The sequence below is a fragment of the Ovis aries genome, chromosome X (assembly GCF_016772045.2).
Source record: "Ovis aries strain OAR_USU_Benz2616 breed Rambouillet chromosome X, ARS-UI_Ramb_v3.0, whole genome shotgun sequence".
Taxonomy (NCBI): Eukaryota; Metazoa; Chordata; class Mammalia; order Artiodactyla; family Bovidae; genus Ovis; species Ovis aries.
Window position 1 is genome coordinate 129,260,077 of NC_056080.1, and position 22,897 is coordinate 129,282,973.

General features: G+C 41.5%; 1 protein-coding gene across 4 annotated transcripts; it reads right to left on the bottom strand.

Moving 5' to 3' along the window:
• Positions 1 to 1,463: 1,463 nt before the first annotated feature.
• On the bottom strand, positions 1,464 to 13,555 carry MORF4L2 (mortality factor 4 like 2). 4 transcript variants are annotated; one of them, XM_004022461.6, is made up of 5 exons: positions 13,497 to 13,555; positions 10,680 to 10,765; positions 9,949 to 10,017; positions 4,406 to 4,503; positions 1,464 to 3,011 (listed from the first exon to the last, which is right to left on the bottom strand). In XM_004022461.6, the coding sequence occupies exon 5, from the start codon at positions 2,985 to 2,987 to the stop codon at positions 2,124 to 2,126; it is 864 nt and encodes a 287-aa protein (XP_004022510.1). In that variant the 5' UTR covers positions 2,988 to 3,011; positions 4,406 to 4,503; positions 9,949 to 10,017; positions 10,680 to 10,765; positions 13,497 to 13,555; the 3' UTR covers positions 1,464 to 2,123. The 4 variants fall into 4 exon arrangements, with proteins under 4 accessions (XP_004022510.1, XP_004022507.1, XP_004022509.1 ...); XM_004022458.5 differs by lacking the exon at positions 13,497 to 13,555 and adding an exon at positions 12,169 to 12,240; XM_004022460.6 differs by lacking the exon at positions 9,949 to 10,017.
• Positions 13,556 to 22,897: the final 9,342 nt, after the last annotated feature.

Genomic DNA, 22,897 nt, shown 5'->3' on the forward strand with positions numbered 1-22,897 from the left:
TTAAGAACTCCTCTAGTTGGCTAAGGCCCTAGGTCCCAGAGAGAACATAATTCTAATATATGACAAAGTATGAATGATGGTTAGTTTCAGGTATGTGTGTGCTAGAAATCTCATCTGCCTTCCCCCCACCAATCTACTTTTATTCCCTGCTGTATCCCCCAAGCTTACCAATGTAGATATATCAAATGTCATCTTTGCCTTTTGATTTCCAATGTGGCCAAAGGGAAATACCGAGCAGTAGATACAACAGAGGGAAGAATGAGGGCAGGTACTTCACCCCGGTCCTTCCGGGATTCTGTCTTCTTCAAGGTTTCTGTGAGCTAACTGCATCTTGAACATTCCATTCCATTCCAGTCATTCCTCCTTCCCCTCCCCCTGCTCCTTCCTCTCACTCCTCCCCAGCTCCTATTCCAGTCTTCCCCCCTCCCTCCTCCCTCTCCTCATCCTGCTCTCTCTCCTCCTGTCTAGAGGTAGTAACACCATGTTACAGACTGAATTGAGTTACCTCCAAACTCATGTTAAATTCCTACCACCACTTGGGACCCGACCCCAACACAGGATCTCATAGTGTGGCTGTTTGGAGACCAGAGTCTTTATAGAGGTAACTAAGTTAAAATGAGTTCATTAGGGTGAGTCCTAGTCTAAGACGAATGGCCTCCTTTTAAGAGATTAGAATTTTTAAGTTACCCAGTCTGTGGGTGACTCCTTGACTGACAACTTGGGGAAAATTCTGTTAAACTCAAATCATCCATTTTGGGTCCCGTTTATTTCTTCAGACCTTGACAGACCCAGGATTATATGTGATTCTTATTCTGTTTGTTCTTAGTGTATTTTCCAAAGTTTCTGTGGTAACCATAGAATACTTTTTTCACTAAAGTAGTAACAGTGTTGTGAAGCAAAACTTCGTTTGACTAGGGGATTTTCACAGAAGACAGATTTATCGTCACAGGTGTCCAACACTGTCCCTCTTCTCCACAGACTCCCTAACTCTAGGATTCCCAATCTTATGTCCAAGGGTTTATTGAAGCATTGGGAACATGGCATTAATGCTGGAGCTGGAAAAGCTGCCATCCTTGTTCCCAAATCTACAAGTATGTCTAATACTGGAGGTGGCTGCCCATGCTTCCTCTGGTGGGAAACAGCAATGCTCTCCCTAACTTTAAAGGAGTGTTGCAGCACCCATTAAATATCCTATTATACTAGCCCAACTCATAGAGACAAGGGGCCTCAGGAACAAAAGTGGCTCTTATAAGCATCAGTAGAAAGCAATCCCACCCTGAGCAGCCACACAGAGGGGAGAGAAGAGAAGCTGACCTGGCAGGGTGCATCCCAGCTGCTACACCCAACAATAAAAGGAATTCTTTCACTAAGAGTCGGAACTCTCTCCTTTAGTACCATCTAGGTCTTTCCTGAGCCTGCTGATTTCTCAGGCTCAGTAACATTAAAGACACACTGCAAATTGCTTGCTTTGAAATTTAGAAACAAATTTTATTTAAGATCTGAAATACGATTCCTAAAATATCAACTTCTCCGGAAAACCATGGCTACACAATAATGCATTGCCTCTATCATGTTAGAACGTGCATTAGACTCAAATACAAAAACCATGAAACAAACCACCATCCTTCAACAACTTGAGCAAAGATAGAATGAATGCCTAAGGAACAACATAGATGGACTTGCAGAGGATGGGCTGTTTTACTTCAAGCACCATAAAAAAAAAAAAGCACAATTGCATGGGTTTTCGGGTATATACATTAAGTTGAACCTTTGGCACTAGGAATCAGGGCATTTTTCACGTAGCATTAACACATATTAGAAAATTGTGTAGTGTCAAAGGGATAGAACCACCAGCATTCAAGCAATGTTGTCAACTAGGCAATAAAATGTTCTACTGAATGTTTCTTCTTTGTCTAATTACTGCATACACTGGTAGCAACTTTGAAATGAGAAAAGGAGCTTACACTCCTTTTATTTTCTGTTTAGGAGAAAACAGAAAACTGAAACATAAGCCCTGTTATACATTAACGATTTTAAAGAGTATCAATTATACAAGAAAAAAGACTAAGAACAAAAAGAGCGTTTACAGATACCAGACGTAACAGCGAGTGGTCAGTAGACCCTCACAGGGCTTTGCGGTGGTACTCAGCAGAAGCCACTTTATAATCGCTGGCAGTGAACAGAGACGCAGCATTTTTTGCCAGGTATTTCAGGAAATCATGCAAATAGCCCAACAATAATGCAAGGCTCTTCTCATCAAGGGGCGTGTATGCCAACATTGCCCCAATTCTTACAAATAATCTCAGGAGGTGTGGTGCCCCATAAACCTGGGACATTGGTGCATCAGGGTGAGCCAAGAGAATTTCGGCATACTGGGGCCTCTCAAATTTGTAGAGCAGCTGGGTGCCCAACATCACGTTGAAATACTCTTTTATCCCTCCCACCACCTCATTAACTGCATACTCCTTGTTGTCAACATTGCCTTGTGATCTTTTGCAGTTGGCGTATTCTTCCAAAATAGTATCCACGTTTTTCTTGGCTGGGAGTTGGAAAAGTTGCTTCTGCCTGGTGACTAAGTCCCAGTCCTCAACAAGCCATGGTTTTAATTCTTCAGGAATCTTCACCTTAACTTCCATTCTATTCTTAAAAGCATCCTCACTTTCAACTGTGGGGTCTGCCCGGGCCCTTTTCTTCCGAGGTGGCTGGGGTGCTTCGCTGGTGCTGCCACCATCTCCATTCCCAGGGGTCTTCTGTTTGTTCCTTCTGGTCTTCCTCACCGACCCCGATGGGGGATTCTCAGCAGAGCGACCCCCCCATCTGCCTGGGAGTGCTGCTTCCAGATTCTTCTGCTGGGGACCAGCTGTCTTCTTTCCAGAGGACCCTCTCATTTTACTTCTTTGCATATTGCTTCTAGTTGGTTTTTTGAAATTGTCTTCTTCGGCAGATTGGTGTCCACGGGTTTGAGAACCCTGCTTTCTGGAACTCATTCAACCCTGTTTTTATTCCAACCACTGTAATATATAAAACATTTTATTTGGTTGTTTTCTATGGAGACCTTGAACACAGTGTGCTTCCTAAAGGCCTATTAAAGCACAACACACACTACTCTCTTGAAATCTGGATTTCAGATCCTATTTCAGGGCCAACCAATTAATTGTTAGTGACTTACTACCTCTTTGCTCACTCTTTGATCCTCACTACCCCTCACCCACTACTCTCAGCCTACCCAGTCACTCATCAGACCTGCCCATAAATTAGTTTTTTGATGTTACTCAAACGACAAGAATATAATTTCAGAGAAAGAATGAATTAAACTACAAAAGGCAGTGGAGGTGAAATTCAGGATTTCTGAAGAGGAAAAATGACAAGACAGAAGAAACAAGAAAGATTAATTTAGCTGCCTGGAAGCAAAATGCGTACCAGCAAAGGTTTTTGTGTAAGTCCAGGTAGGCCTGAACTAGGCTGATGACAGAGTCAAGAGAAAGTGAACAGAGAACTTGGTAAATGAAGGAGAGAGAGGAATCACAGGTGGCCCTACAATTTCAGGTCTGGGTAATTAATGAATTAGTAAAAGCACCAATTTTTAATGGTTAGTTTGGAATTAGTAATAAAATAGGAAACAAGTTAATTCATTCATTCAAGTTAGTCTTCATATATTACTGCTTATGTACTTTGGAACAGGTATTATGCCAGGTACTAGGGATTCGAGTATCTAAAGTGACAATTATGAAACAACAAGGTTAGTATAGTGATAGTTATATAAACACAGGATATTTTTAGAGCAAATAAGAAATGGTACCTAATGCTACTTTCAGCAATCGCTTGTTGGCAGTGATAAATTGGTGAGGGATAAAGTCCATGATGACTGCCAGGGTTTTGAGAATGGGTGATTAGGTGATAGTATTATCACCAAATAAGACTGTATCTAGAAGAGGAGGAAAGAGACTGGAGAGGTAAGTTTGGTATAGACCTATTAAGTGTGAGGTATGCAGTTAAACATGTGACTTTAATGCTTAGGTGAGAGGTCAGAAGCAGAAATGGAGACCTGAGTGTAATCATCATATAGATAGGAATAGAAATAGTTCATGGAGGATAGAGGAAGAACTGAACAAGTCTAGAATTCTGGACAAACCTAAGAAAGAATTATACTTAAGGGATGAGCAGAGAGAAAGACTACCAAAAAAAAACACAAAAAACAAAAAAAAAAACCACAAGCAAAAATGGTCCAAGCAGCCATAGGAGAATTAGGACAATGTTATTTTGGAATCCAAAGAAGTTGAGAATTTCAAGAAGGAAAAAGATGATTTACACTGTAAAATGCAGCAGAGGGTTAGTGAGATAAAGATGAAAACAAGTTTTCTGTGATTCTTACGGAATGACAGATTAAACAAGTCCTTTGACTTACGCAATCCTCTTCTTTCCCTGCCAAGAACTCCTAGTGTTTTCCCAGATGGAATCTTATAGATCTTCTGGGATGGTCGTGGAGATGAGGTGAGACACAACCTAGAAAGGGGAAGCAGGCATCAACAATGACCTTTTGTGAAATCCAGGAAAAAGAAAAAATAACCTAACTTTAAAACATGTGGTTTACAATTGTGGTATCAGAGAAAACACATGGTCCTGCTGTTAGACATACTTCTACTTCAGTTAGGCTGTCATTTATGGGTTGTGAGGCTCTGGGCAAGATATGTTAAGCTTTCTTGGCCTCTTTCATCTATGGAATGTGGCGAATTACCCCTAGGTAAGAATTTCATAAATACAATGTGGCTGAACAGACAACACAGTACCTTGCAGGAGTATCTGCATATGTGAGTAAGGATACAAGGATGTTCATTGCAGTGGTGTTTGTAATACTGAAGAACTGGAAATATCTATTCTTCAATAGGGAAATGACAATAGAAACTATGATGTATGCACACCATGGAAGAACATTCAAATGAATTAAGCAGATTCACGTAGTGATGTGGGATGATATTCAATTATACACTATTAGGTAAACAGGCAAGTTGCATAATGTATAATGTTTACAACAGGATCCCAGAGATAGCCCAAGTGGAGAAATAAGCATGTTTTAGATAGTTCTTATCAACAGCGAGGTCCAACTTCTGTGTTTTAAACTGACGTGTATACATCAGAAAATATCTAGATGAATAAATATCAGACTATTAAAACCAGGGTTCCCTCTGGGAAAGAATGAGATGTGATGGTGGACAAGCCTGAAACCAGGTTTCTCTGGTAACCACAATTTTAACCCATAGAAAAAGCCCTTTTGCCAATTGCTAGGGCCCCTGAGATTATGTGAGCAGGTGTCAGGGAATCCCTGAAGGGGAAATGAGGTAAGTAATACTAGAAAACTAGAGCCCTGCGTCAGGGAAGTCAGTATGATTTCCTCTGACAGAACACAAAGCTCTCAGCAGAAATCCGAGCAAAGGTGCTCTTCAGCATCAAAATTTGTGAATACAGACACTGACCCTGTAGGAATCAGAACCTTCTGGCTGAGAGGGATATATAGACACATCCTGTTAAGGATCAGATGTGGTTAGTGTTTCATGGTATTACATTGTAAGCTACTAGGCTTACAAAATGTTTCTTACAAAAATTTTACTATAACTGGGACAGAGGGGACACAGTATGTGAGGATATCAGAGTTAAGTAATAGAGAGGTGATATCCAGAAAACCTACCTGAGGAATAATGGGCAGAGCTTCCACAAACAAGGGGACAGTTAAAATACCAACTACTAAAAGCAAGATGGCCCAGTGCCAAGCAGACTGCAAAACACACAGAAGTGGAGCAAGGCTGCAGAGAAGTCTTCTGGATGTCACACTGGTCATTAGCAGTTCCTTACTGAGGAACCTAAGAATGACCGCTGAACCTCCTGTATATTATGGCATCGATTACACTTATTTATGCAAAGAAAACCATAAGGATTTCTACATGGTTTTCATTAAGTGGGTGAATTTCATCATTCTTTACAAATTCTATTATTCATATCAAGTCCAAAGTTGAATGAAATGTCTGACACTGGACAGGAAAATACCCAGGTTTGTGCTCAGACTGAATAAAGCCAAGGAAGCAGCCTTTCTTAGAATGGTCTCAGTACCTTTATTTTCATCTGAGTATCCCACAGATCAACCAACTATTACTACCTGGAGTCAGAAGCCAGATATCAAAGGGAGGAAAAACCATCCTTTTGACGTCTGTCTCCTACTTGTAATACAAACTTATTAGGGTCACTGCACTTTGCACCTCCCTTGCTAGAAGTTTACATCACTCCATCACTTGATGACATACATGCTGTGGATATTCCTCATTAAAAACATTAGCACTACACATTGCTTTGAGCTGTTTTAAACTGAATGTGCCAGTTTGAGTTTGTTTACTGGCTTGGTGTACCTACTTGTTATTTGCATCATGCTTCCTCCCTTCAGCTACCTCATCTACCAGGAAAAGTCCCATTAGATTTCCTAACTACTCTAGCCCCATCTCTGATACCATATGAGCTGTTAGTACTCCACAACTTAGTATTTACTTAAATGTTTCACCTGTTCTGCTTATGGAACTACACCACTAATCTCCACTTGTCATAAGCTTTGTAATATGTATCTCTCACTTTCTGCAGCAGCACTTAGGTCCCTTCTGGGTATACATTAGTGAATCAGTGAGGTGATTCAGCACATGGGGAAAATGGAAGCACAAATTAAGAATGACGGTCATCAAATATTTTCCCACTTGTTCCCTACGTCAGTTCTAGGTTATGCCAGAGAAAACATGTTCGTATGTTTGTGTTAGTTTTCTATCTTCCATTTCTGTGTAAATCCTTGAAGGTCTGGTATCAAATCTTAGATATTTAAAACCTTACTATTTTGACAGATCATTTCCCCATGTTAATAAGGTTGGAATATGCATACACCTTGAGAGCTGTATGAGATGAAACCAAATGGGCATACTTTCTAACCACCCTCTTTCTGGAAAGTGATTCCCCCCCTAAATTTTTCCTGTAATTAAAAGATTTTTTTTTGCCCCCAGATGTGGATTTAGTAGCTTAAAATATGCTGCCAAATTACTTCTCTCACAATTTGTACCAATTTTTAAACTCACAACTCTGGTCTGCACTGTAACCTGATAAGGAAAATAGGTGCTTGTTATTTCTTTTATTAGCTGTCTTGGTATTTTAAAAAAATGTTTCCTGGCCAGGTATATTTTACATGTCCTCTATTCATTTTGAGTTGCTTCTTAAGAGCTTTTTATAGTTGCTTATCAATTGTCATATCTGGGCAAATATTTCTCCCAGTTTATAGTGTCTGATGAGATTTTTAAAGATGCATATGATGAAATATGTGGTTTTTCCATTAAGCTTAAAAATTGATGACATTTTAATGGATTTTTAAAATATATTAATTCCTCAACCCACCCAAAAACTATTTGTTGTGAACTGAAAATCTATATTCCCAAGTAATTAATTTTGTGGTAGCATTTGAGTAATAGTTCCTTTACATAATCATAAAATTACATAATTATAAACACCAAAATATATAGATATATATGGGCATCCTCTTACCACCTTCCCTCCCTGATCTCAGAATGTCTTCAAATCTTTTTATGTACACATTCACACAGAAACCTACTTTAAAACTAAATGTGTCTGTTATGCTCTTATTGTGATTATGCATCATGGATTTACACTGTCTTGACAAAGGTGAGACACATATTGCCCCTCACGTTTTCTCACTTTATCACAGGCATCTATGGCCACATACTTAGCTCATTCTTTTTAACATCCACATCGTTCTACAATCTCCACAGAGTATAATTTAACCAGTCCCATATAAACGAACATTTAGGCTGTTTCCAACACTTCATTATTACAGAAATGTTGTTAACAGATATCAGTGTATAGATATATTAGCGAATTAAGTAAGTATTCAGAAGGGCATTCTCAACTGCTCAAAGGGTTTGCTTATTTACAACTTTGATGACTTAAGAGATAAATTTAATTTGTGAAGAAATGTTTTAATTTGTACTCCCAGCAAAAATGTTAAGCTTATTCACCCACAACTTCAGCAACACTGGATAAACATCTTTTTGGCAAAAAAAAAGGGGGGTAATCTAATATGTAGAAAGATATTTTTATTTGAATTTGTGTGATACTGAGCATATGTTCAGATATTTGTACGTATCCATCTCTTATATATTTTGTCCCTGTTTCTACTATGTTTTGTCTTTTATTGACTTCTAATAATTAAACACTAGGTGTTTTTGTGTGTTAGAAATATTTTTTCCAAACTGTCATTATTCTTCTAAGTGGGTCACTGTGTGTATAAAAACACAAATGTGTCAACTTTTCCCTTTGTGAACTTTGGCATGTCATGCCTGGGGAAAATGCTCCCAAATCAATATTCTAAATGACTTCCTGTATTCTCTCTCAGTATTTTATAGTTTCTTCCAAATATTATGCCTAATTTTTTTCTAATTTATAGAGCCTATCCTTTCCCCACTGATTTGAATTGTTTTATAGCATTCTAAATTATATGGATCTTTAAAGGTACTTAGTTTCCAATGATTTTTGATTATTCCATTTTTAAAAGTATCACTGTTTCTAGGTTATCCAGTCTGTCATAATGATGTTTCCTCTCCCACCAGTATCAACACTGGTTTAATCATCATAATTTAAAGACATAAATATTGCCCTGGAATTAACACTTGTAAAGGGGTTCCAAGGATGTTTGGTGAAGTATAAATTAAACAGAAAACCACTGGGGTCAACCTGGAGGACTATCAATAGTGATTTGGCAAAACAAAACATGGCTTACTCTTTATATGGACTATCATACTAGTTAAAGGAATGCCACTGTGAATGGAATCAAACAACTCTATAATGGACATGAAGACATCCAAGGCAAGTTGTCAAACAGTATCTATGATAGCATATTTATGTAAAAGAAAACACCAAAGAATATTTTATATATATATATATCCTACATTTTAAACAGGTGCATAATTTAGAGATCTAGAAGGAAATAGAACTGATAATATAGTGGTTAACTCTGAGGAGAGTAAGAGAAATGGGGGCGTGAGGAAAGGAAACCTGGGCCTACTCTGTAACATTTTAGCTTTGTATATTATGAGACTGATTCACATATCAATTAAGTGACTAAAGATTTACACTAAAATATGCATATTTAAAATCATTATTAATTTTCAGATCTATTCTTATTCATGGTTCTAACATACAGCTGGACTTAAGCATTGTATATCATATACTTTACATGCATAACATTTGAACTGGTTTCCTTCTCCCCTTATGGATTCTCTCCATCCTCAGAGGCCCAGGTCAAGGTCCTTTTCCCCCTCGAGGCTCCTTCAGGTTACCTTGACCCTTGCCTTCTCTGGGCTGCTACTGGCCTAACAGTCCACCTCTCTTTCACCTTTAATCACTCTCCAAATAGTCTCCCATGAAGAGGTTCTGTGCCCTCCCCCTTCCAATCTGTTGCATCTTTCCCACCAGGGCAGTGTGCCCTCCTCTGCAACTTAGCTTTCAGAAGGGGGGGCGGGAAGTAGCAAGGAAAATATAGTGACTCCATGGGAAAATAAAGCTGTCAAGAGACTGAAAAACCTTCTTTCATCTCCTCACCCAAATGATGGGCTATTCAGGAATACAGACTCCATTTACTGACATTTTTGTGTATGACTGTGTCAGAAATGAATGTGAACAAATCCAGTGGTTTGTTGGAATAAATCTTTAAATGCATATACACTGTGTCAGTTACATTTATATCAATTCTGGATCTTGGAACATTAATGTTTAACATTTTATTTTTTGAGTCTGAGACAAAAGAGGAATAATATAAAACCTGTTAGCAGACTGAATATGGTTTTGATTTGCTAGTTAAAAATTACAGTTTCTAGAAATTTCCTTATAAATAAATATGATCAACATACTCAATACCTTTCTAGAGTGTTAGGATAAGTCAGAAGTTATAATTTCAGAATTCAGTTCTAGTAGTAACCGCTGCTTCTGGAAAATCAGGAGAGAAATCAACAGTATTATTATTATTATTATTATTAACAACTCCAAAAAGGTATCTATTGCTTTTATTAGTGCGTGTGTGCATATGTGCATATGCACAAGTGTGTAAAACAGGATGTACCAGAAGGACTAATAGTCACAATGATTAATTAAATCAACTACTTATATGTGCCAAACAATTTACATGTAATTTCCTTAATAATCCAATGAAGTAGGAACCATTATCTTTATTTTACAGATGAGGAACTTTAGAGACAGAGTGAGTAAGTATTCTGCCCAGGATCCTACAGTGAGTGGCAGAACCAGGATTTAAATTCAGGAAGTCAGTATTTGCTCTTGACCACTCAATTATGTTGCATAGGGAATGCCACAAACTTTAAAAAATATATATATAGATGCACAGCTCTAACTATAGGCAGTATTAGAGAGTATCCTTTACCAAGGAATGTAAGATTACAGGGCCCACTGATTTTTAGGCACTTTCTATACTGAAAGCACAGATGGACTTAGCTCCATCCTTCCATTCTTAGAATGTAGAGTGCTTTCCTCGACAGGCCCTTATTAATCCTCAAAATATTCCTAGATAGTTATCATGGTTATGTGGAATTATCTTGTTTCAGAACTGAGGCCAGGAGAAGGGAGGCACTTACCCAAGATTCTGTAATGAGGGATGTTCTGCAATCAGGATCAGACCTGATCCTCACTACACAGCAAACTTAGTTTTTCTGATGGTAGTCTAGAAGGTCAAACAAGGGGACAGCAAAGGACATAAAGATATGAGATGAACGTTTTGTTTTCCACCAATGCATTTTAACATACACAAAGGACACCAAAGCTGATAAAATACGTACAAGATTTTTCCCCCTTTCTTGTGGCTACATTTTCAAATTTACCTTATTGTACATTTATCATGATTTCCGATAATTTGTTTTTGCTTTTTTCTAAGTTTTATTAAGGATAATTTCAAATGGATAAAAATGTAGGGGAATAATATAAACCTTTGCGAATCTATCATCCAGCTTCAACAATTACCAACTGAAGGCCATCTTGTTTTATCTGTAACCCCACCCACTGCTCGCCGCCCCCCCCCCCACTCTTGTTTTTCTCAAGAGCACTGAATAGCTGACTTTCTGTATTTTATTATGGAAAAATTCAAACATATACCAAGGAAGCTAGAACAATACAAGGAATCCCATAAGCTCATCACTCAGCTTAAACGATTCATTTAGTGCCAATTTTGTTTTATCTATGCCCCTCGCCACCTCCCCTTACCGCTGAGCTAATTCTGAAGCAAATCCTAGACATCAAGGTATTTTGAAGCCAGTCTGAATGCTTTTATTGTTTAATTCGTATTTTCGTATATTTCTGTAAGCTACAGGCAATTTGAAAACATAACCACAGTATCATTACAACGTCTAAAAACATCGTCATTAATTCCTTAAAAAAAATCAAATGTCGAATCCGTCTTTAAAATTTCCTGATGCACCTTTAAGTATTTTTTTATAGTTGATTTCCCCGAATCAGGATTCAAACAAGGCCTACTCATCGCATGTGGTTCATCTCCAGCTAGCTCTCATTCCTCATTCTCCGTTTCTCCCCACCCCCGCTTTTTTTTTTAACTTTTCAATACGGAAAATTCCAATCCCCGCTATTTTGAGGTAATTGTCAAATAAATTATTTCATTGGTAAAGACTGATACGTCTCTTTTGTATCTCGAATTTCTTTTACGGAAGGAGGTGATAGGAAAAGCACTGTAAGGAACGACTTTACATAATTTTACGTTTTTTCTCACTCTATTACGCGGGTTTTTCTCTCCACAGTAATAGCTAACGTCTTCCGGAGCCACGGTGCGTATTAAGTTATTATACGTATTACATTACCTAGCAGTCGTATATTATACGCTCTAATATACAGCACACGCCTCTGAGGCACAAGTCTCTGAGACAGATACTATTATTATCACCATTTTACAAACATGGAAACCGAGACACAGAAAGAACAGCCAGCCCAAGCTGGGCGTTGGCGAGTAGGAATTCGAATCTAGTTCTGCCCGATAGTAAAGCCATTAATTAATCTTGTCTGTATACGCGACGATAAGAGGAAATCGTCAACCCTTTCTCCCCACCCCCACCCCGAAACCTGAAACGAGGATCCAGTTCTTTCCGACAGACGACGACGTGTGATCACTGCCGACTCTCCAACCGCCATAGTAAAGCCAGGTTTCTCTGGCAACTGATATCCATAGGCAGACACGTCACCCTGGAGGCGGGCTTATGCCCTACAGCCAATCACAATCGTCTCATCTAAGTTTTAGAATGTTCTATAACCAAATGATTGGATGAAGCTCACCACGTCAGCAATGACACTCCGCCGCAGTAAAGGCGGGTGCTAGCAACCTGCTTCTTCACCGTTAAGGCTTGAAGGAAACCAATTACCTTTCTCCTTTAGTGAGGGCTCTGACCAATGACGTTCGCCCTCTTAGGTTTTCAGCCCGCCCTCCAAAAGCGCGACAGCGGTTGGGTCATAAGTCTATAGGGCAGAGTGTTCACGTGGCCCACTTTCACGACCCAGAGTTCCCCTGCCCAGAGGTTTCTTTCTTTTTTTTTTTTTTCCTGCAGGGAGGCATTGTGGGTTCCCCCCCAACTGGGAAAGGAAGTGTCTACGTGGCCTGCGGAAACAGGATGGGCGGAAATGAGCTAAGGTCCCCGCGAGTGGGGAAGCGCTAGGTCAAATCTGCGGCCACGCCCCCGAACCTCTTGCGCAACTCCCGGAGGAAAAAAAAAAAATAAAGGTTGACTGGGGGTTTTGATGTGTGTGCGAGTTGGGGGTGGGGGGTACTGCGGGCGCGCGGTGTCAGGGCTCCTGTGCGCAAGCGAGCCCGCGTGGCCTTGGCGTTGGCGTGTGCGCGAACGCCAGGCCTCGTGGCGCTGGAGGTGGCTGGTGTGCGCAGGCGTGCGCCCCTAGCGTCGGGGCTGGTGTGTGTTCTGGGGCGGGTGCGTGCGCGTGTGTGCGCGCGTGAGCGCGCGCGTTCTATGCGGATCATTTTTCTACTTATGTTTGAAAATTATTCTTATAAAACGGAAATTTAAGCAATTAAGTTATGGCGACCATCACTGAGATAAAGGATTTTCGCTAGAAATACTTCGGTCTCCCCTATCGATTTGATTTTAAACCCTAAAAATACACTTTCTTCCCACGTCTATCTCCGAATCAAAAATCCCGTTCTAAGCCGTAGCCCAGCAGCGGTTAACAACCAAATCCCCCATTCGCTTACTAGCAGTTCCAAAAAGCAGCTTTGCTGTTCCCTAATAGCCGTCTTCCCCCAACCCCCGCTCCTTCCCCCGTCCATCCCCCACCCCCAAGTTGCGTCCAGTTCTGCCACAATATTTTGCTGAGAATATCTGTACACGACAGACTTCCCCTCCACTAGGGACTCCGAATTTCTGTGGGAGCTGAGGCTCTCTTACCTGCTTGTTCTGATTTCCAGGCAGAGTGCTCTTAACGCAAGTATGCACTCTAATTTTCCAGAAAGTTCTCCGTGTGAGGTTTATACCTTTTGAGTTTGCCACTAGATGCCGCCAAATTCCAGCAAAGGATTGGCTGTTTGGTCCCTGGAATTATGGGATTCCCCCATCTTTTTTTTTTTTTTTTTCTGATTTGCTGAGCTTTCCAATCTATAAAGATCATATATATCTTTCATTTCTCGAGAAAAATCAAATTAACTTATTAATAGCCCTACCAGGTAGGGCTCTATTCAAATGTTTACCTCCTTTCTTTACTTCTTTCCTCCTTAAAAAAAAAATTCCCCCTCCCATCTCTTTCTTCTTGCCTTTTTTGGGGGTGCTGCTGCTGCTGCTAAGTCGCTTCAGTCGTGTCTGACTCTGTGCGACCCCATAGACGGCAGCCCACCAGGCTCCCCCCGTCCCTGGGATTCTCCAGGCAAGCACACTGGAGTGGGTTGCATTTCCTTCTCCAATGCATGAAAGTGAAAAGTGAAAGTGAAGTCGCTCAGTCGTGTCTGACTCTTCGCGACCCCATGGACTGCAGCCCACCAGGCTCCTCCGTCCATGGGATTTTTGATGAATGACCCCCAAGCACTGACGCCGATGAAGATACGAAGATTCTAACCCTTTCTGTGGGGTTAGGATCTTTTCAAATGCTGCCACCTGCCCCGCTTTACCACCTCACCCTGACCCCTGCTCTGCTGCAGGGAAAACACAGGTGGTTTTCTGGTCAGTACAGACATTTGTCTTCACTGGGCTTGGACCCTGGGATTGAAAACTGATCTTTCACTTTTGAAATTATGATCGGATATTTGTGTTTTCACCCTGTCTTCTGCAGTAGTACTGTGAAACTTTATTATGTTTTTGGAGTTTAGAGGCCTAATTAGAGGCCTAATTTTGAGCCCGATTCCACCACTTACTAGTTCTGAGAACCTGGGATTTATGTTCTGTGATCCTGTTTTTTTGCATGCTTTCTATATTTTAGATGTGTCATATCACATGATATTCTTTAATTCTTCACAAAATCCTTGTTAGAGGCATACTAATAAAATCAAACAACACAAGTTATACTTATTTCAGTTATAGATTCCATACGTTTGTGTGTGTGTGCATATGTGTTTCTGGGCACACACGTGCACCCTTTGGGGAGGGGTGGGATTTAGAGCAGAGGTTCTCAAAGTGTTTTCCAGACACACCAATAGCACCACCTGGTGGGGAATTGTCAGAAATTTAGATTCTCACCTCCAAACTAATCAGAAATTCTAGTAGTTGTTAGGGTTTGGGTGTCTGTGTTATAACAAACTATTCTGGTGATTCCAATGCACACTTCTTGGAGGGTAGAAATATAATGCTTATTTTTGTACACTCCACTAGAGGGTGCTACAGAATGTAAAGCAAAATAATAAACATATGTTTTTTATTGAGACACCCTGCATGCTATCTGTCCTGTTTCACAGATGAAAGACTGTTGTGAAGTGGTGTCTGTTATTTTGTGCATACAAAATTTGGGAGCCAGGATTGACCTTTACCTGCCCTTGGAGCCCATGCCCTTGACAGTACTGTGTTGTTCAGCTGCATTATCTTATCTTTTGGGGCCTCAGAATACATTATATATACCTTGTTCCCTGCCTTGGCTAACATTGACTGGAGTATCAAGAATACGGCAAGGAAGCAAACCAAATAAGTGGAAGCAGTTTGATGATTTCATACCTTCCCTCAACTCCATTCTATGAAAGATAACATATGAAAGCTCGTAAGTGTTTCCGTTCTTGCTTTTATTTTTCCCAAATGCCCCCTCTACCTTACAGTTATCTTTTTTAGTTTCTGTCTAAACCTCTTCTGTGTGGGGCTGAGGTAAAAGGGTGGTGAGGAAACACAGTTGCTGAAAGCCACACTCTATATAGCTCTAACCTATTAATCTCAACAGTAAGCCTACAAATTAGGCGATGATTATCCCTATTTTATAGACGATGAAAGTGAATTCTAGAGACTATAATTATCTCTCTTTGGTTATATAACTTGTGAGTAGTGGAGCCTAGGTAATTCCTGGTGTATTTGACAGTACTAAGCTGCTAAACTTTCTACTGCTTGGTTTTGAATCTGGTTTATTTACTATTTATGTTACTTTCAGCAAATTCATAAATTTTTCTAAGCCCCAGTTTCAACATACAGTAAATGGGAACAAATATTCCTGCTTCATTATCTTAGAGCTGCAGTATCTAATACAGTAACCACTGTCTAAATACATGGGTATTTAAATTTGAATTAGTTAAATTTAAATAAAATAAAAAATTTAGTTCCTCAGTTGCACTATGCACATTTCAAGGGCTCAGTAGATACTTATGGCTAGTGTTAGTACCAAATTAGATATTGTCAGATACAGAACATTCCCAACATCAGAAAGTTTTATGGGACAGTGCTGATTTAGCATATGTATATAAGGTATGCAAAAGGGCCTAACTTGGTGTGTATATCATGGCAGGTGCTCAAGAAAAGTAATTTCCTCTGCTCTTGCCTTTCAGCATCAGAGCTAGACGTGTTCTCTTGTTTTATTGATGGGATCAGGAGAGGGGAGTAACTTACTCAGTGTACATCAAGGGAGGTGTCTGGCATTGGGACCGATGTCTCCTGACTCTCACTTCAATATTCTGTCTGGTAGACCCATTCTTGGGGGCTTCCCAGGTGGCTCAGTGGTAAAGAATCTGCCTGATATTGCAGGAGATGTTGGTTTGATCCCTAAGTCTGGAAGTTACCTTGGCAAAGGAAATGGCAACCCACTCCATGTATTCTTGCCTGGGAAATCCCATGGACGGAAGAGCCTGGCAGACTACAGCCCCCGGGGTCACAAAGAGTCAGACACGACTGAGCAGAGCAGCACAGCACAGACTCGTCCTTATGCTCTATTGAACGAGGTCCTAAAGGCCAATGGTGTGAATAATGTGAATTAACTTTGGAGTCAGGGTGGTAGCAGAAAAAGACATAGGAGCTGAATGCCTTATATGTGCCAGGCAGCACTATGCTCAGCTCTTTATATCTATTATCTTTGTGACTCCTCACTGAAGCCCAGAGAAGTTAAATATTCACTTCAAGTTGCCAACTAGTAAACAGCAGGGCAAAGATTCAGAGTTCTCTCTTGTGACTCCAAAACCCATGATTTTTCCTATTATGTCATGGTGCCCACTCAAAGGTGAATTATCTCCTGCCCCTTCCACTTACTAGTGGGATGAAGCTTCAGCAGATTCCTGACTCTTAATAGATTTTCAGATTTTCAGCAAATGTGAGTTACTCTTCTTCCTTTTCATTTTACAGCTGAATTACTGTCTTCACAGTCTGAGTTAACAGGAAGGGAAAGATAGCTTCAGTCAATGTTTAGTTTCAAGGCCCAAGGCCAGACAAAGGTTATTCATGGTTGCAGCCTTCGCAACACCTGACGGCTCTAAGATCTCTAAGTTAATTTTTAAGGCTACTATTTGCTCATATGATGCCTTTGTGCTAATTAGAAACATGCGCCACGTGGGGGCAGACAAATTGCAGAGAAGCAGCCACACTAGAGGAACAGTTAGAAAAATGTTTTTCTTTCTCAGGGATGTTGGAGGCCACTAGGGCAGTTGAAGAATGAATTTCAGCCTCCATTTGCTCCCTCTCAGTTGGGTACCCTTGTGCAGGGTGGGACCTACCCTGCCCAAAGGTATCTGTTGGCCTTGCTTGTCTTACCCTTTGGCTAATTTCTTAGCCTAGGTCTGGAAGAGCCTAGGTCTCTTCCTAGGTCTGGAAGGTAGTGGTCAGTCTCTTCTGGAATATAAAGAGGGACACCAGTATCTTCCCATGGCTTCTGGGTAGTAGATGAAATTGCTCTATTCTAAGGTTAATTTGCTATTTTTTCATTTGGTTCTGACTAGCTTACTGGGTTCTGGTGGCTCAGATGGTAAAGAATTCACCTGCAATGTGGAAGACCTGGGTTCAAGCCCTGGGTTGGGAAGATCCTTCGGAGGAGGGCATGGCAACCAACTCCAGTATTCTTCCCTGGAGGATTCCCATGGACAGAGAAGCCTGGCGGGCTACAGTCCATGGGGTCGCAAGAGGTTGGACACAATTGAGCAGCTAAGCACATGGGGCTTACTGGGTGTTTGTTTGTTTGTTTGAAGAATGATTGGTTAAGTTAAAAGTTAAAAAAAAAAACCCTAATATTTCGAGGCTAAGCAAAATGGTGTTTCTTTAATAACAATGTTTTTTCTATCTATTTATACCTACCTCGTTCCGTAGGGATTTCATAAAACCAGTTCGGCAAATTAGTCTGGATCAGTCTAGTTTGCTAGCCCATGACAGACAGGGCCAATGATGGAGCTAGTCATGGGAAAGTTTTATCCTTTTCGGGGTTATCTATTCTCTTCTAATACCTCTCCTCTCCTATAATCAAACCCCCTCTGCTTCAACTAACCCATCTATGTGGCAGAAAGAGGTTACTATAAGTGACTGAGAACTTGCATCTAAGCGATGTAGTCCTTGAATGACCTTCGGATGCCAGACTTGCACCATAATCTCTTGGTTTCCCCTTCCTGAGTCAACAGTTTAGCATGTGATTCACCAAAATGTGTGCTTTTGTGAACCACACACTTCACTTGGAATGATTGTGTCAACCCATCTGTGGTACACATCAACCAACAGAGATGAGGACTGATTTCCACCAGTGTACGCTGGGTCCTATGATCCAAGCATTGTCTCGAGAGGATGTTTTGAGTCCTTTTTCAAATATAACTATGTTCATGCTTATAACCTGCCCCCACAGTCCTCATTTTAGTGGGAATGATAAAAGCTATACCTTTTGAAAATTTCAGCTGTCATTTTAAAGACTACTTTTGGGTGTTTTGGGGGAAGGTTTCTACAATAAAACAGTTTAAAAGAAAAAGAAAAAAATTAAAAAGTGCTGTCAGCCCTGGGAAGGAGAATACACATGGGATACTTTTCTGTTAACCAAGGGCTTGGATAATAGGCTTTTCCAACGGTGCAGTGGTAAAGAATCTGCCTGCAATGCAGGAGATGTTGATTCAATCCCTGGGTCAGGAAGATCCCTTGGAGAAGGGAATGGCAACCCGCTCCAGTATTCTTGCCTGGGAAATCCCATGGACAGAGGAGCCTGGCGGGCTACAGTTCATCGGGTTGCAAAGAGACAGACACGACTAAGATAATAATTGGATGACAACCAATAATAGGAAGACACCATGTAAAAAATGGGGAGGAGGTTATTTTAGATTGAAAAGACCTCTCTGCTGGAAATTCTGAGAAGGTCTCCTAGAAAGGGAGTCTCTTCTGGCCTGAAGTCCCTCTCTATCAGATCCCGAAGACATGTTGTTATGATGAGCCACTGCAAGTGAGAGGAGTGAATCATCTCCCGTGGACCTTTGGAAATGGGAAGAGGGTGAAAACCAGGAAACGGGCCTCAGCTAACTGGTCAAAACTGTTAGCCAGTAGACATAGAAACACAGGCAAAGGGAACCTGGGGTCGAGAGATAGGGCTTCATTCTCACCCCAGGTGAGTGCTAGAGAGAGCAAAGGTGCTAGGGAAGGAGAAGGCCAAGAAACAGAATTTGGTGCAAAGAGGACCTTACTTAAGCTTTCAAAGGATATTCTGTAAAGGCTCCAGGCCCTATCTGATTTGCAGGTTTTAAAACAAGCAGGAAAGCTGTCTGCAGGCAAAGATCACACAAGCACACGAATGTCCAAGGGCCTGGAACCTTGTCTGCTCCACTTGGAAACTTGGCAGACTCCATAAAAGTACACACTGAAAGCTGGGTGGTTTGGTTCTTTTTGCTGTTGTGTTTCAACTTTGACTGAGCCAATGAGGGTGTTGGTACACTGGTGGGAGTCAGAGTATTTGTTTGGAGAGGTGGGACATTGTTTGGAGTGTGGGGGCCTGGGAGTACATGTTCTTTCAAGGCCCTGAAGTTGAGGTAATACGATTAGAGGCTGGGGCCAGAGAAGAGAGCCAAGGGCAGTGCCTAAAAGGTACAAAGCCGAGATTCACCCAGCTGCTCCCAGGCCAGAGTGGTGGGTGGGATGTCAGTGAGACTCAGGCGGGTGCAGCCAGTTTTCAATAGAGCTGGTCTGTGAAACTTGGCTAAGAGGACAGAGGAAGATTGATGTTTGCTCCAGCGTGGGGCTGTCAGCTGTGCTCACCACCTCGCCATGGTCCCAGCTGTAAACAAAAGTCCTGGCCCTTCATGGCACCACAGAGCAGTTCAGGCTGGCGTAAGTCTCTGAGGACAGCTAGGCCATTTTCTCATCCTGGCTGACAACCAGAAGACAGGAGAAACAATAGAAGGTGGTGGTGGTGGGAGAGGGGGCAGGATTGGAAGGGGAGTGAGAAGCAGTGACCAGTGGGAAGGAGCTGTCGATCTCGAATCTTAGGTCTTTGGAGGCAAGTAGCAGAAATCTTGTAGGGAAAGAAGACCGTTTCCTTATCAGCTTCACAGATAATAGGGAATTACTAAAGGAGCCCTGAAGGGGCTCTGGTGCCTCATTCATTCATTCATTGAGTGCCTTATGTGCTCATCACTGTGCTAGGTACCCTGGGTGATGCCAAAGGCATGGAAGACTATTCATAAGTTTCGGGAGCTTACAAGGAGTTTGCAGATATATGTAAAGTTAAGTAACAATACTAAATAGTGGATCTTTAAACGCCAAGTGACAAACATGGCATAGGGGTTTAGAAGCAAGAAAAGCCATATCTGGGTGTGAGCAGAGAAGGTGGGATTTGAGAGGGCCTGGAAAGATATACAGGATTTGACTAGAAGGAATTGGCACTCGGCATTCCAGGTTGAGACCAAAGCATTAGCAATCACGAGAACTGCTTTGGCTAAAGCAGAAGCTTACAGCGCCGGAGACTCTCCAACTCCTCAACCCCTCCAGCAACTCATGCCCAACCCAGCCTTCAAGTCTCACTTGAAATGTCACTTAACTCTAGGACCAGGTGAAGTGAGATTTTTTTTTATGCTCTCCTAGCCTGGTGGGCTGCCGTCTATGGGGTCACACAGGGTCGGACACGACTGAAGCAACTTAGCAGCGGCAGCGGGACCTACTACTTCCCCCTTTATAAGTCGCCACCATCTTCAGGTAGTGTCCTACTCCTTCTCCCTGCAATTTGTTCCCCACACTGCGACTCAGAATGTTCTTTGCAAAGTGCCAATCTGTTACATTGCTTCCCTTTGAAAAACTCCCTTTGTTCTCTCTGGCCTCCCTTTAGGTCCTTCTTGCTTCCCTCCCTCTCACTTTCCCCTCAGGTCATATCTTAAGTGTCTCCATCTCAGAGAAGCATTCTGTGACACCCCTTCCCCCAGCTTCTACCGCAATCAGGTCAGTTCTGCCTCTTATGTATTTCCATAATACTTCCACACTTTCTCCATTTTATTCTTCTCCACTAACTTAGTACAAGTTTGTCTCCTCCACCAGAATATAAGCCCTCTGAGGGCAGGGGCCATGTTTCTTCTTCACTGCGTTTGCCCTTGTAGTTAGTACAGCGCCTGGCATATTGTAGTGGGTGCTCCACAAAAGTTGATGAATGAATCCAAGGGGAGTGAGGCAATATTGGTAGGTGAAAGCCAACTGAAGAGATTATTTCATATCTATGGAATGCTTTTGATTATAGGATGAAGAAATCATTAGATAACACTGCATTTTTTTAAGGCCACACCCTGTGGCATGCAGGATCTGACCAGGGATTGCATCTGTGCCCTCTACGTTGGGAGCTCAGAGTCTTAGCCACTGGACCACCAGGGAAGTCCAACACTGACTTTTGAAAAACAAAAAACAGTTCAAACAAAGAATACACAGAGAACTCCAACCCCAGCTTACCCTGAGCTCCAGACTCCTAATCATTTTGTGGACTCATATTCCCTCCCTACCTGCTCCCCCATACCACTCTCTCCTTCAAAACACAAGAACACTTACTGGTCCTTCCAACCAGAGAGAGTTGGCAGTAGGGCCAAATGCACGTGTGCACTTGTTCATTGGGCTGGCATTTATTGCCCATCCCCATTGTTGCAAACACTGTGTTCTTAGCTACAGATGAAGATCATATTCCTACCTTAATGAGGTTCCAGTTGAGTGAATTCTTCATACTGATCACTTAGTTGATAGCTTCAAATTTCTAGTGAAGAACTTTGCCTTACTTGAGGTCAATTTGGGAGATTTTTTTTTTTTTTAGGGCACTAAGAGCCTACAGAGGACCTGAATCTCAGGGGTTGGTCCTCTGTAAAACTGGGGACTCGGTGAGATACAAAGAATGGATGTCAATCCACACTAGATTTTCATTCTTAAAGGAAGAGGTTAAGTGGCAGAGTGAAGAATATCTGGAAGGGCATTCGGGCAGTAGCCATTCTTGAACTTTATGAGGCTGAGCCTCATAAGGCAAATGGGCCTCCAAGGTACACCTCTTGGGTGAAACAGAGTGGAATCACAGGAAAGGCAATTAGTTTACCCAATAAAAATTAAGCTGGCCTGCCCCCTGAAGGGAGTTGAAACAAGCATGTGGCCCCCGGAAACCTTCCAAGACCATCATAAAGCCCCCGCCTTCATCCAGGAGTAGATGTCAATGCCAGGGGATGATGTCTTTTATCTTAGATTTGGTTCTCAGGTGGTTAGGAAGATAGCAGATGGGGATGTCAGAGAGACAGTGCACCCCTGTCCCTGGCCCCACTCCAAGGGAGAGTAAAGGGAAGCAAAGCTACTGTTTTGTATCTACAGTCCTAACTAGTTTTCTCTTGGTTGAAGGATAACATCAAACATGGTACCAGTGAAGCCTGAAAGATACAGTCATTAGTTTTTACTCTTTCTCTCTCCTTTGAATCCTTTACTCTGAAAATGAATCTACCACTGGGATATTAGGGAGAGAGAAATACTTAAGTAGCAGATAGACATGAATGAGATTAATTTCCATAGCTCATGGCTCTACTCTGTTAGGTGGCCTTGTGTGAAGAAGGTTCATACACCTGGAATTTGAAATTCTAAGAGATGGGGCAAGAAAGGTTAACTCCAAAATCAATGGAGTTAATTGACCAAATCAATGGAGTTAACTGATCAAAATCAATGGAGTTAACAATCAAAATCAATGTATATTTCAAAGAAGGATAATGATGTATTGGTGAGAAATTACATTATGTCCTTCCTTAAAGGACCAACCTGAAACTTAGGCTAATCAAACGGTGATAACAGGTTATGTTTCCATTAGGGAAGGGGTAGGAGAAGTATAAGACTAAGGGCTTCACAGATAAGTTCACAAAGAGAAGGACACCCTGAGTTTGTAGAATTTGGATCGTGGCAGCACCATTTACACCTGTGCTATCCTAACTGTTGGCAAGATTAGTGCTATT

What these genes read in the sequence shown, in the direction of transcription:
- MORF4L2 (XM_004022460.6), bottom strand. Translation starts at nt 2,987, where the DNA reads ATGAGTTCCAGAAAGCAGGGTTCTCAAACCCGTGGACACCAATCTGCC.